Source organism: Misgurnus anguillicaudatus, chromosome 1, assembly GCF_027580225.2.
Source record: "Misgurnus anguillicaudatus chromosome 1, ASM2758022v2, whole genome shotgun sequence".
Taxonomy (NCBI): Eukaryota; Metazoa; Chordata; class Actinopteri; order Cypriniformes; family Cobitidae; genus Misgurnus; species Misgurnus anguillicaudatus.
In genome coordinates, this window is record NC_073337.2 from 5,711,091 (window position 1) to 5,725,353 (window position 14,263).

General features: G+C 36.9%; 1 protein-coding gene and 1 long non-coding RNA gene across 2 annotated transcripts in view; one reads left to right on the forward strand and one right to left on the reverse strand.

The window, feature by feature from the left end:
- Window positions 1-3,683: 3,683 nt before the first annotated feature.
- LOC129432500 (scavenger receptor cysteine-rich type 1 protein M130-like) lies at window positions 3,684-9,185 on the forward strand. Its single transcript, XM_055190954.2, has 9 exons — window positions 3,684-3,715; window positions 3,952-3,990; window positions 4,154-4,486; window positions 4,577-4,888; window positions 5,247-5,555; window positions 7,364-7,669; window positions 7,769-8,068; window positions 8,260-8,354; window positions 8,927-9,185. The coding sequence occupies exons 2-9, from the start codon at window positions 3,957-3,959 to the stop codon at window positions 9,026-9,028; spliced, it is 1,791 nt and encodes a 596-aa protein (XP_055046929.2). The 5' UTR covers window positions 3,684-3,715; window positions 3,952-3,956; the 3' UTR covers window positions 9,029-9,185.
- A 1,945-nt stretch (window positions 9,186-11,130) lies between these two features.
- The window catches only part of LOC141351464 (uncharacterized), a 461,703-nt gene continuing 458,570 nt past the window's right edge, over window positions 11,131-14,263 (reverse strand). The window contains exon 2 of the long non-coding RNA XR_012359732.1: window positions 11,131-11,929. This is a non-coding gene — a long non-coding RNA (uncharacterized lncRNA). The remainder of the gene's footprint in view (window positions 11,930-14,263) is intronic.

The window sequence follows — 14,263 nt, forward strand, 5'->3', positions numbered from 1 at the left end:
AAAGGGGTGGTTCAATGGTATTTCAAGCATTCTGACTTGTTAACACAGTTATAGAGTTGTTTTCTCATGCTAAATGTAGGCAAAGTGTCAAAAAAGCAGTTGGACGTGTTACAGAGTATTTCTGTGCCGAATGCACTTCGCCAGGATTCGTACAAGTTTCGGAAAGTTTTTTTCGATTACAGTTCCAACTGACATTTCAGGGGTTTTCTATACGCATCACTTCTTTTTATGGGCACTTCCCCCGGAAAACCCCGCCCACCTGTCAATCAGCGGGAGACGCTAGAAATTACAAACATTTACATCACGGGACAGCTTTGTTTAATTTCAAAACTCACCAATGGCACGAATGAAGAAGTGTGTTTTTGGATGTAAGGAAAAGAAAGCCAGTCTTATAAAAACAATGGATATAGTTTATTATCATTAGTAACAGCGGAGTTTTGCGTGTGTGTTTGATGCGCTGGATTTTCCCAACCGGGTCACGAGTTGTATGCGGTAAGTAAGACTTCTGTGTTATGTTGGAAATAGGCGCGTGCATATTACAGTATAAAATGACACAAACATGTAGTGAATCATAAGTTATAAGTGTTGTATAGTGTTGCGTGACTCGTACTCGCTCCACCCGCAGTAGTAACTCCTCCTTCTTTATTTTTTCGTACGTTATTGTAAAGATTTGGTAAAGCTAATCTTTCTTTTATAAATCTGATTAAACTAAAGACTCTTTGGAGATATAAAGGATGCCATACTACTCTATAGATACTCCAGATTAACATAAACAACATTTTGTGATACAGAAAGGTTTTTCAGATGGCTTTTTATGGAATTATTTATCCAAAAATGGTTCTTCTATGGCATTGTTGACCCATTCACTAACAAAAACTTTGTATGCCTCCATACTTTTGTATGCATTCATTTGTTTTCTGTAGTAGAAGGATGACTGGAGCACAAGGTAATTGATTATCTAAAAAATTGCATAAAGATCACATCCATCATAAGTAAGTGTGAGCATCTTTATAAAGCAAAGGTTTTGCATTTTAGTGTTAATGCAATGTCAAGAAGAAAAGACACTTGTCAATGCCCATTAGTCTAGAAAGGTATAAAAGGCCGTTCCCATTTTAATCAAGTATGGCTTGTTTTAAAGAGTGGTTAGGAGAAAGCCTCTTCCCTCTTCCAAGAACATGGCAGCATGGCTTAGGTTTGCAAATTTGACTGCTATGTATAACAAAGTATTCTAGATTCAAATAAAGCCTAAGCTGAGTCATGAGGTCATTCTATGTGGAGTTTGCCATTTCTCCCTGTGTCAGCATGGGTTTACTGGTTCTTGACAAAAATATAGCCTTGGATGCTGGAATGGCATGAAAAAATAAAGAAACAAAATCTAGATTCACTTTCACTAGTTTAACAATGGGAAAAAATGGTTGGCGTGGACAGCGCATGGTCTAAAGGGGTTGTCCCTATTCTCTTAATGAGCAAGGGTGTGTTTTGGGTGTAACATGCAATAAACCAATGAGAGTCTCTCCTACCATACCATCCCCTTTAAAAGCCAGTTGGGTTTGTGCCATGTTGGATTCCCTATTTACATTTGTAAATAATTTGTTAACTGAAAAACTGTAACCGGAGGAAGACCACCAGTTAAAGATTGATGTTAAAAAACATTAAAGGCCTTGGTTCTCTTCAAAGTTTTTTTTTCTTTTTCAGTTGTGGACTAATTTTTAAAATCAGCCGGATTTTAATTGCTGAAGAAGCATGGACACATAATCACTGTAATTTGAAAAAATATACAATTATGTAAAAAAAGGCTTGCTCTCCAAAAAATACTTTATTTGTAACAAACAGGAGATAAAGAATTAACACAGGTTTTCGAGAGCTAAAATGTTTTAGCACCTGGGAGAGTGCTGTGAGTGTTTTGATAAATATTACTCACAAATGTTTTCCATCTCACCATATCCAGAGGTACAAAGTCTTCATATACAATAAATCCATGGAGTAGCATTGTCACAGTCATCTCTTGTGTTTCCCCAGTCTTGTACTCTTATTTTGAAGTTCTGTTCTGTCATTCATGTTTGTAGTCTTTTGTAGTTCTGATTCTTGATTGTTTCCAAGGTTTGTCTTGTTATCTTGTTTACTCACATGTATATATTGCTCTTGTGTTTCAGTTGTCCTTTGTTTAGTATTGTTTGCTGTCATGTGTTTTTGTGTCTTGTGTTCTGGTCTTTGTTCCTGTTCTGCTTTATACACCTTTTAGATTTTTATTGATAAGCTTTCCCGCATTTAGATCCACTGCCTTACCTTGAATGCTTCACCGTGACAGCTGGGCTGTTGTTAACCCAACCATGAGTTGAACCAACCCAGCATTGCCTTGAAACAACCCAGCAAATGTTTGTTTATTAGCCCATGTGTTATGTCCAATATTTACCCAGCATTGGGTTAAAAATAACCGAACAGAATTTAAAGTGCAGATTTGGTAAACTAAACGTTATCTAATAAATCAATCCTGTTTGGCTGCATGCTACAGTGCTCCTTGAAATCATGCGACTAACCAACAGAATATGCAAACTGTCATTCTGAGAAAAAGCCTGTAGGGTGTTCATTTGAATGTGTCTAATTTGTTTACAGAGGCATGAGCTCAGTCAGGTGGAAACAAGTAGCTTCAATCTATAGAAACATGGTTAACTTGAGTCTAACTGGGTGTGAGCAAAGAGGAGATCACTCTCTGGGTTTGGGTTAGTTTTAACCACAACACCGTAAATCAACTGTGAAATTTGTGTTTTCAATTTCCCCAGGGTACATTATAGCACTTCATCTTATGTTTGTGAACGCTGTGGGCATGATGGTTTATTTAGGATTTTTATGTAAATATAATGAAAATGTTAAGTTCCATGTGATTTGAATTTCAAATGTTGTTACTTATTAAAGCTTATTAAAGACCCATCAAGTATGATCTCATTGACATAATTTAACATGGACAGACTGTATGTTTTGGCCATATGACCATATTTACTAAACATGGTAAATTAGCGTGGTTTTAATAAAGTGGACATTTTTATGGTTGATTTACTAACAAGACACATGTTAAAGAACACGGCTTAAAAAATCTAATTTCCATAATGCCAACACAAAACCTATGCTAATTTGCGCTGCTCTTGGTGTTTTTAGGCGTTAAATAATGGCAAATACCAGTAAACTGACAAGTGAAAACCTTCATGTTGTAAATCATGTTGCATGATTCATTTATAAACTCTTTTCCCATCAATTTAGTACCTGAAAGGGAAAATGCAACAAATGCATATAAGTGCAGTAGCAAAAACAACTGTGTCCATGCCTTTAAATTTTCCACTGCATGTCTTTAGTAAATCCTGATAGTATTTTTTTAAATCCCAAAGGAAACGTTTGCGTTGGCTCAAGCTGTTAGTAAATGTGGTAAGTGGAGTGCCATCAGATTCAGGCTTCATGACTAGCATTTTGCAGTTCAGTTGAGTAATAGGTGGGTTGAAATGGTCTTATGTATAGCATAAATGTACCCTAAGTCATCACTGTAGAGTAAACATCTGGCAGAAAATAAATGTAAAGATCAGTGTTGTCTGCTGAGTCATTTGAGAGGAGGAGCAGAGAGGACAGGTGAGTCCAAGTCCAAATAAAAACATCTGCACGTCCACCTTTGACTTCTTGACTCTTTGATGGTGAAGACGAATAAACTGCAGAAAAGGAGTTTTACCAGGTATATGAAATTGAATAGTTTCTGATGGGCTTTATATCACTGTTTAGTTAATATGTGTAGTTACTTCTGTTGTAGTAATTCTCTTTTTTTGTACAAAATAAATAAATGTTATAGTAAGGTATGCAGTTTTTGCTTTTTAAAATATTTTTAAACCTAAAAAATGACTGCAGTATACTGAGTCCTACTTTATTTTTTTATTTTAAATGTTAAAATTAAAATTTTAAAATTTCTTTTAGGCATCATGCTATATTTCTTGTGGCTCATTTTTCTTTATGGTAAGAAAAAGCTCCTAAATATTTCTTTATTTTAAAGCTAAAGTTTTACTAAATTTGTGCCTTGTCACTTTTCATATTGAATACTCAAATCAGAATCTGAATGGTCTCCATGATTTTGTATCCATGTGTCTTTGTTTTTGACTTGTAATACAATTGCACACAGACTTTAGAAATGCACAAGCCGAATCTCCCGTCAGGCTGGTCAGTGGTGTCAGCTACTGTTCAGGACGAGTGGAGGTTTTCTATAATGAAACATGGGGAACAGTGTGCCATGATTCCTGGGATATTTCGGATGCTACTGTAGTGTGTAGAGAAATGGGCTGTGGAGATGTGATAGAGGTGAAATATTGGAGTTATTTTGGACAAGGTTCAGGACCAATATGGATGAATAATGTAAGTTGTAATGGCACTGAGTCTTCACTGACAAACTGTGGAAGTTCAGGGTGGGGAGTAGCATACTGTGGACATTGGCAAGACGCTGGAGTCGTTTGTCAAGGTAAACGTAAGCTACATAAAAAACTGCAACTTGAACAGAACCAAAGCGACAAAAAACAATTTCTAATCCAAGACACTGGTTGTTTGTAAGCTTCTGTTAGGTTGGTGAACGGCACTGATTCTTGTTCTGGACGAGTGGAGGTTCTTCATGATGGTCAATGGGGAACAGTGTGTGATAATGGCTGGGATCTATCAGACGCTGCAGTGGTGTGTAGAGAAGTGGGCTGTGCAGAAGCTCGAGAGGTGAAGATTGGTGCGTATTTTGGAGCAGGTTCGGGACAAATATGGATGGACGATGCACAATGTTCTGGGAGTGAGGCTACATTGGTGAACTGTAACTCGACAAAATGGGGACCCACTCAGAAATGTACCCACTCAAAAGATACTGGAGTCATCTGTAACCGTGAGCTTAAAATCCTTTGATATAAATATTTTATATAGTTCCCCTAAAAGTATAAACTCTGTCATTATTTATTTGCTTTTAACATTTTGATGATCTTCATGTGACTTATTTCCAATGAAAGTGATGTATGACCAAATTGTAGTTCTTTCATGATAAAAAAATCTTCCCATTGACTACAGCCCAGTAGTCCTATTCACCATCTCACATTTGTAATCCAACTGATTTCTCTTTTTGTATTCCACAATCTAAACAACAGCTTATACCTTTGAAACAACATGAGGATGAGTAAATATTGACAGAATTTGCAAAAAACATTTGCGCATATTTAATTACATGTCCTTTATTCATGTTTGTTTAGATCCTGTTAGGTTGATGAATGGCAGTAACTCATGTTCTGGACGAGTGGAGGTTTATCATAATGGTCAATGGGGAACAGTGTGTACAGATTCCTGGGACTCTACTGATGCTGCAGTGGCGTGTAAAGAGTTGGGGTGTCCAACCGGTGCTGAAGCAAAAACATATTCCTATTTTGGACCTGGTGTGGGACCAATATGGATGAAACATGTTCAATGTACAGGGACTGAATTGTCAATAATGGATTGCACACCAAATGGATGGGGAACAACTGACTGTAATGAAAGAAATGATGCTGGAGTCATCTGTCGAGGTAGGATATGATACAGTGTTCTCTCAATTTTGACTGTAGAGCGGTCCATTAATTTTAGCACTAGTGGCTAAATTGGACTAAATGCGTGTTTAAGATGCTTTTATTTAAAAACATCTGCACTGACATATCTAAACATATTAGTGCCATTGTTTTGTCTCAAGATGCAGAGTACTGTTTGTAGAAATGACTTAAATGTCTTGGATTAATATAAACTTAATCAAATCTAAACTGTTAACTCGTTGTGTGTCATATATTTTTAAACAAATATTTTCAGAGTTTCTAAACTATTTAAAGTCGTAAAGTGAGATGAATATGTTTGGAAATTGAACGAACGGCTCGATTGGCTACTGTATGTAATGATCGAGTTATGAGGGCGGGGCAAAGGTAGTGACAACTATAGTACGACTGATTGTTCAGGTTGTGAGCATTGCAAGTGGTACAAATCAACCCGATTGTAATAGTGTAGAGTTTTTGTTACAGAATTTGTTTGAAAGATTTTAAGTTGTTAAGAAAATGGACATCAAATAACTTTGCCCTGGCAAGCCAGATATAAAATTTTTGCAACAGCCAAACAGTGTTACAGTCCCGTTCTGTTTTCTGCTTGTTTCCCTTTGTTTTCCCAGTCATCTCCTTTTGGACTAATCCTCCTCTCTCCCTCACCTGATCATCACTATCAATCATCATCACCTGTCAGCTATTACCTCATCAACTCCACTGCATTTATACCATGTTGTTTGTCCTAGGCCTAGTCCAAACGGACACGGGTATTTTTATAACCGTGACTTTTTTACGTCGTTTGGCTGTTCGTATACACTAAAACACAGTATCAGGGCACTGACACTGAAAATTTTTGAAAACCCCTGCCAGGGTAAGGATTTTAAGAAACGTAGGTTGCAGTGTTGTCATGTAGAGAGTAAAACCGGGGTTTTTGCCTTGCAACATCACTTTTGTTAGGCTTCTGATTGGCCAAGGTGGCTTTACGATTTGGGTTATATTGCCGCCTGCTGGTGTGGCAAGCTCTTGACAGTGCTTGATAGTGTGTTTTTGCTTTATCATGAGGACTGAGATTTCTTTTATACCCAACATGTGTGGAGGGGATTTTTTTTGGAGGAAAAATACCCGTGTCCATGTCATCTTAGTCGTCGGCGTTGTCCTAGTTGTTGTCGGCATCATCCTAGTCGTTGTCCTAGTCGCCCCCATCATCCTTGTTGCCGCCGTTGTCGTTCTAGTCCTAGTCGTAGTCATCATCATCCTAGTTGGCGTCGTCCTACAACCACCAGCATATAACACACAGCTAGTGGTATGTAATTTAATAGGACATATAAAGGGCCGTGGGATTACGTAAAGCTTTGGCTGTCTAGTTGTGCTAGACGGTATAAAGTTTTATTTCCCATGCTTACTTTTTTGCAGAGGCAAAGAACCACCCAACATGAAGCGGCGTGCCTCCGCAAAGTGCATTTAAAATTCTTTAATGCACAGCAAGCCACAATTATATTGAGTGATATATGTCACTGGCATTACTAAAATAAGTTCACTATACACTTAAAAATATTTTAGATTGATAAGGACTTTTTTACTGATCAAAGAGCCATAATACATAAAACAGCTGTGCATAACAACGCCTTTGTGATTCAGAATAGACCAAGCTTGTGCTTATTCAATGTGCACGTCTGATGTGCGATACCTGCGAGTTGTCCTACACTGTGTGACACTTCGCCCAGTGTGCGACCTCAAGACTATACATTGTATATTCCCTCTAACGCTTGAAAATGCACATGTAATAATGGTTTTGTCCATTTTTATTTTAGATGTTAGACTTGTAAATGGATCTAATCAGTGTTCTGGGAGAGTGGAGGTTTTACATGATAATCAATGGGGAACCGTCTGTGATGCTGGCTGGGATTTAAAAGATGCTGCAGTGGTGTGTAAACACATGGGTTGTGGATCTCCTATAGCAGCAGCGACTGGGGCTTTCTTTGGGCAGGGTTCAGGACCCGTGTGGCTGGATAATGTGAGATGTACTGGGAATGAGTCAGCAGTAACAAATTGTTCATCAAAGGCATTAGGAAAAAGCACATGTAGTCATGAACAAGATGCTGGAGTCGTCTGTCATGGTAAGTTTAAATGATAATTTATGGATCTCAGATCTCATAATGATAAACTACAATGTCTGAAAGTGCTTATGTTCTGTGTGAAACCATTTTTTCTTGCAGTTGTGAATCTGGTTAATGGCACCAAACCATGTAATGGCAGAGTTCAGACTCATTATGGTAATGACTGGGGTTCAGTGTGTTTCACTGGCTGGGATGAGGAAGATGCTACAGTTTTGTGTAAAGAACTGATCTGTGGTGACGCTGGAGAGCCAGTGTCGTATGAGCTTCCATCTGTTCTGCCAATATGGATGGATAATGTTGCATGTAGTGGAAATGAGTTGGCACTGCAGAGCTGTCCGTTTACCGGATTGGGTGTGAGCAGCTGTCTGAATGATCTTCAGGCTGGAGTTATTTGCTGGAGTGAGAATAAATCTGGACTTAAGTTTAAAATTTAAAACTTTCCATTAAAGACACAGCTTAATGATGCAGAAAATGTTTTATACATTATGTAATTCAAGCCTCTTGCTGTCTGATCTTCTACCTTCCTTAATGTTAACTAAATGTTACAGTAAAATTATCTTAATTTAATGTTTTTGTGTGTATTTTTATAGGTCTCGTGAAAAGAGGTGAGGTTAGGGTTGTGGTTAAAGCTAGCGCTGACATTAACATCAATGATCCAAATATCAAGAAGCAACTTATGGTCAAGGTAAGATTAGTCAGCTTTATTGTGTACATAAATTAGTTCTCCATTTGGCATACAGAGAAGACAATCATAGACAATTTCTTTTGAGAAAGAGGTTGCAAAGCATTTCAGAAGTTGAATTATTTCTGAAGTTGAATTATATATATATAATGTTTATTAAAGTTCAATTAAAACTTTCCACTATCATAAAGTAAAAAAATGGTCCATAACTCACAGAGGCAGTACCCTTTTAAAAAGTACACCTATGCACCAAAAAATTATATTGGTACCAAATGTATATTTGTACCTAAATGTACACATTAGGACCTTTTTAAGGTACAGCTCCAGTGACAGCTTCTGACCATTTCTTTCTGACAGTGATAAAAAAAAGTTGTAAAAAATGGTTGTTATACTTCAAAACCCTTTTTATAAAAAAATTGTTTTCTCAAAGATAATTTTACTGGTGATCTGCAAAATATTATAAATGTTGTCATTTTGTCCTCCTGTTGCAATTGTCCATATTCTGTCCCTCTCTGTTTGTAGTCTTTGATTTTTCATGCTTTTAAATTCACTTACTGAATTTTTCAATTCCACAGATGAGGAGTGTGATTGGAAGTAAAGGGGATTATTCTGTCAACTGGAAAACACAGCCTGATGGAATGATATTTCACAATACTAGGGAAATGATAAATTTCTAATCTAAATGGTTCGTTCTCGCTTTCTCTTCTTTAAACATTATATATTTATTATGGCTGTCAAATTACGTAAATAACATTTTTTTCTACATTTATCTATCTATGTGTGTATTTATATATACAGTGAGGAAAATAAGTATTTGAACTCCCTGCTATTTTGCAAGTTCTCCCACTTAGAAATCATGGAGGGGTCATCGTAGGTGCATGTCCACTGTGAGAGACATAATCTAAAAAAATCCAGACAATTTTTAACAATTTATTTGTATGATACAGCTGCAAATAAGTATTTGAACACCTGTCTATCCGCTAGAATTCTGACCCTCAAAGACCTGTTAGTTTGCTTTAAAATGTTCACCTCCACTCCATTTATTATCCTAAATTAGATGCACCTGTTTGAGTTCGTTAGCTGCATAAAGACACCTGTCCACCCCATACAATCAGTAAGAATCCAACTACTAACATGGCCAAGACCAAAGAGCTGTTCAACGACACTAGACCCTGCTGAAAAAAACAGCATCAAACCAGCATGGATGAGAATTATGCTGGTCTACGCTGGTTTAGCTGGGGTGTATTACAGAAAGCAGGGTTAACTTACCATCAGATTAACCCTGAACTTTGGGTTGATCAACCCCAAACTTGCTTACTCTGGGTATGTTGGTTCCAAAACACAGTTTAAGAGTTAGTTCAATCAACCCGCTGAAAGTAACCCAGAGTTAATGCGCGCTCACAGTAACAACATAAAGGCATTGTCAATGGATCACAGATTTCACGAGTCACCATGGAAACATCAGAGAACTTTAAAGTTTTTAAATGAGAAATGACATTATAAACCAATACTTTCTGTCAAAATCAACGTTTTATAACGTTATATAAGTGTGTGATTACAAAACAGATACAATTAATTAATTAATACGAACCTATTTTACCCCATTTAAGTCCAATATTATATGTTTCTCAACGAAAATACACATAATATTATTTAAAAATTATTTAAAAGCCTGTAAAAATAATCATAGATTTTATATATGATTTTAAATATATTAATTATATCTAATTAGATATAATTTGACATAATTAAGATTATCTTTTCTCTTACAAAAATTAACAATGGCTTTACTACAGTTAAAACAAAAAAAAACATGGTTACAGTAAAACCATGGTAACCATGGTATGGTTTTCAAAAACCATAGTTAAAACCATCGTAAGTGTAGTAAAACCATAGTTTTGCTGAATCAATGCACAGAAAAAACATGGTTACCACAACTTTACACCAATAAAACCATGGTTAATTTTTGTAAGGGCTGTGGCACATAAAGTGCATAAATCTGTCATAAGGCTTATTTACTGTTTTTTTTTTAGATATGATTGTATTGTGTATGCATAAAATGCACTATGATTATATTCACTACTTGTACTACTTGTACTTATTTCAATGACCCTGTTTCGTTTTTGGACTTTCCATTGTATGACACTGTATCGCCATCTTTTTTAACATTTACTTATCTGATAAATGCACCCTCTTTTAATTGTAAAGCTTCATTGCAGTCCTTACAGATTTTCAATAATTTTGTGTAATGCTTTTCAGTACACTACTCTAAAAATGATCATTCATTTGCATTGGACGATTAGGATCTGCTGTGACAGAAGTGGAGAATAGAAATGTTACATTAGTGTCAATAGTAACATGTTCTAATATATCCTGTATCATCTAATATAACCAAATATCTCAATTTCCCTTTGGCTCAAAAATGATAGCTCAGGAAAGCACAAAAGGCCCATTTTAAAGGAAAAAAGGTGATTTAGAAAAAGACCAACTATAGATCAAATGTAGAGAGGGGGCTACAGATCTGAAGTGCATGTTTAAGAAATAAATATGATACTATGGAATATATATTTATAATTTTATTTCATTGTGTACATGATCTAACTAATAATAGAAAATCTCTGACCACTATGCCATGTCTGTGATTAAATGGTGTTTCACCAAATGAAGGCTGTGCTTCACCTGTGTCACTCTGTGGGTCAGTGTTAAATCGTGCCTGTGCTTCATGGGTGTCATTCTGTGGGTCAGGTTAGATGCACATGCCTATCAGAGACTGCAGGCAGGGGTAACTTCTGTCCCTCAGTAATTATTATTTTGATAGGCATCATGTGTTTCTATTTGTTACTGTAACATTGGCACATTGTCACTTAAGTAAAATATGTTAAGATTTCTGGCTCAATATTGACAATGTATTTGCACACACACTTTATTAGAACTTTAGATTCATCTCAAATTATCTAGTAAGTGAAAGATGAGGTTATTTATGAATTGACCAAATTTAAATAGAAATGTACTTGTTAACATTAATTAACTGATGGAAATGTGTTTCATACATCTACTGATATTTGGAGATATATTAATGATGAACATAATTAAATGTATATTATTTAGTCCATACACAAATATGAATAATTTTTTATCAATAATGGACATAATTAAATTTATAGTAATTAGTCCAATCACAAATATCAAACCATGTTATTAAAAAAAAATGTTTCTTTAAAGAAAATATCGTAAATGTTTTAAGACAGCAATAAATATTCGCGACTGTAAATGTAAGAAAATAAATGCTTTAATATTGTAATATTATGCAAAATATATGCTTCCACGCCCGCTGCACGCTCATCATAAGTACACGCATGCGCAGACATCCTCCGGAGCCTCGTTTTATTAACTAAAATGAACTTACCCTGCAACATAACCTGCTCCGGAGTAGGTTATCTTCAGAGAGTCAGTTGCTATGGTTACTTACATAACCCGAAAGTTACCTTCGTTTTTGGAACCGAAAGCAGAGGTTATCCGCTTACTTACTCCTAAACATACCCGGGTAAGTCACATAACCTGCTTTCTGGAATACACCCCTGGGGTGGAATAAAAAAAAATATGCAGAGTGGACTGCTGCCATAAATGAAAAACATTACTGCAGGTTCAACCGGCTGCTTTTATGATTTAGGCAATTCAAAAATTATTTTAAATAATGATTCAATCCATTTCAAACAACTGTTCAAAAATGAAACTTTAAATAGACTTACTTGAAGTTGAGAACATGCTGTGTATTTTTTTTATTAAACGTAACCGACACTTAGGCGGCACTAGGCAGGCATAATGAAATGCGCAAAAAGACTAGGGCCATTACAAATTATTGGTCAGGAAAACAAGTCAATCAATATTTTAGGGGTCAAGAGCAGAGCGCTTTTCATTCACTATATGTCCATTTGTTGAGAAGACGCACTCCGACCGCTCTGATGTCCCAGGGAAACTCGGGTACTTCGTTGCCAGCTGCGTCTTTCGTACTGCCAATCTTCCATCACAAAAGCGGGTTGCTGTCAGCTCGCAAGGGTGGTTCCTTGTCATAACTCATCATCTCCTGTAAGGTCACAATTTCGATGCTGTCTCGTGTTGCACAGGTTTATTGATGTTGTCCTCCATTTTCTTTGCAAAACACTAGATGCAGCGATTGAAAGCGTGAAACTATAGGTGCGTAAAAGTGCTGGGTATTTTCTGTCTAGCTTTCGCACACCTACTGCACTTTCGGAATTCTTTATTTTCTTTTTCTGCTTGTTTGTGAGTTTTGTTACATCTATATTTTTAACTATTTAATTCTTTTAAAATTAATAGTGTACATATTTGGTTAAAATCAATTGCCTATTTTCGTTTTCGAAACGTTTTTTGGTTGGTCCAATCGATTGTGCAATCGATTTTCGAACGAAAAGTGACAGCCCTAATAAAGACTAGTATCATCGGCAAACAAGATACAATTTAACTTTGTTAATACCTTCAGAATATCATTTATGTACATTACGAACAGCTTTGGCCCCAGTATAGAGCCCTGTGGCACTCCATGCGTTATGTTTGTTCTTTCAGAGTCAAAGTTGTTAATATGCACATATTGATCTCTGCCAGTAAGATAATCTCTCAACCAATCATGGGCAATGCCTCTTATGGAAAAGGGCTACGGGGAAATTGTCAAGCAGCTTGGTGTAAAAAGGTCCATTGTTGGAGCAATCATTAGAAAATGGAAGAAGCTAAACATGACTGTCAATGTCCCTCAGACTGGGGCTCCATGCAAGATCTCACCTCATGGAGTCTCAATGATCCTAAGAAAGGTGAGAAATCACCCCAGAACTACACGAGAGGAGCTGGTCAATGACCTGAAAAGAGCTGTTGGTAATACACTAAGACGTCATTGTTTGAAATTAAAATCATGAATCGCACGGAAGGTTCCCCTGCTTAAACCAGCACATGTCCAGGCCCGTCTTAAGTTTGCCAATGACCATTTGGATGATACAGAGGAGTCATGGGAGAAAGTCATGTGCTCAGATGAGACCAAAATAGAACTTTTTGGTCATAATTGCACTAAACGTGTTTGGAGGAAGAAGAATGATGAGTACCATCCCAAGAACACCATCCCTACTGTGAAGCATGGGGGTGGTAGCATCATGCGTTGGGGGTGTTTTTCTGCACACGGGAAAGGGCGACTCCACTTTATTAAGGAGAGGATGACCTGGGCCATGTATTGTGAGATTTTGGGGAACAACCTCCTTCCCTCAATTAGAGCATTGAAGATGGGTTGAGGCTGGGTCTTCCAACATGACAATGACCTGAAGCACACAGCCAGGATAACCAAGGAGTGGCTCTGTAAGAAGCATATCAAGGTTCTGGCGTGGCTAGCCAGTTGCCAGACCTAAACCCAATAGAGACTCTTTGGAGGGAGCTTAAACTCTGTGTTTCTCAGCGACTGGCCAGAAACCTGACTGATCTAGAGAAGATCTGTGTGGAGGAGTGGGCCAAAATCCCTCATGCAGTGTGTGCAAACCTGGTGAAAATCTACAGGAAAGATTTGACTGCTGTAATTGCAAACAAAGGCTACTGTACCAAATATGAACATTGACTTTCAAATACTTATTTGCAGCTGTATCATACAAATAGATGGATAAAAGGAATCATATATTGTGATTTCTGGATGTTTTTTAGATTATGTCTCTCACAGTGAACATGCACATACGATGACAATTTCAGACCCCTCCATGATTTCTAAGTGAGAGAACTTGCAAAATAGCAGGGTGTTCACATACTTATTTTGTGTGTGTGTGTGTGTGTGTGTGTGTGTGTGTGTGTGTGTGTGTGTGTGTCAATGACATGGCATGCTCATTTTTGTGTCTGGGGGCATTATGTACTATAAAAATAGCTTGATA

Bases quoted from the DNA above. Each gene is read 5' to 3' on its own strand.
- LOC129432500 (XM_055190954.2), top strand. From the start codon at position 3,957: ATGCTATATTTCTTGTGGCTCATTTTTCTTTATG. The intron at 4,487-4,576 runs GTAAACGTAAGC...GTTGTTTGTAAG, and splicing joins CGCTGGAGTCGTTTGTCAAG to CTTCTGTTAGGTTGGTGAAC. The intron at 7,670-7,768 runs GTAAGTTTAAAT...TTTTTCTTGCAG, and splicing joins TGCTGGAGTCGTCTGTCATG to TTGTGAATCTGGTTAATGGC.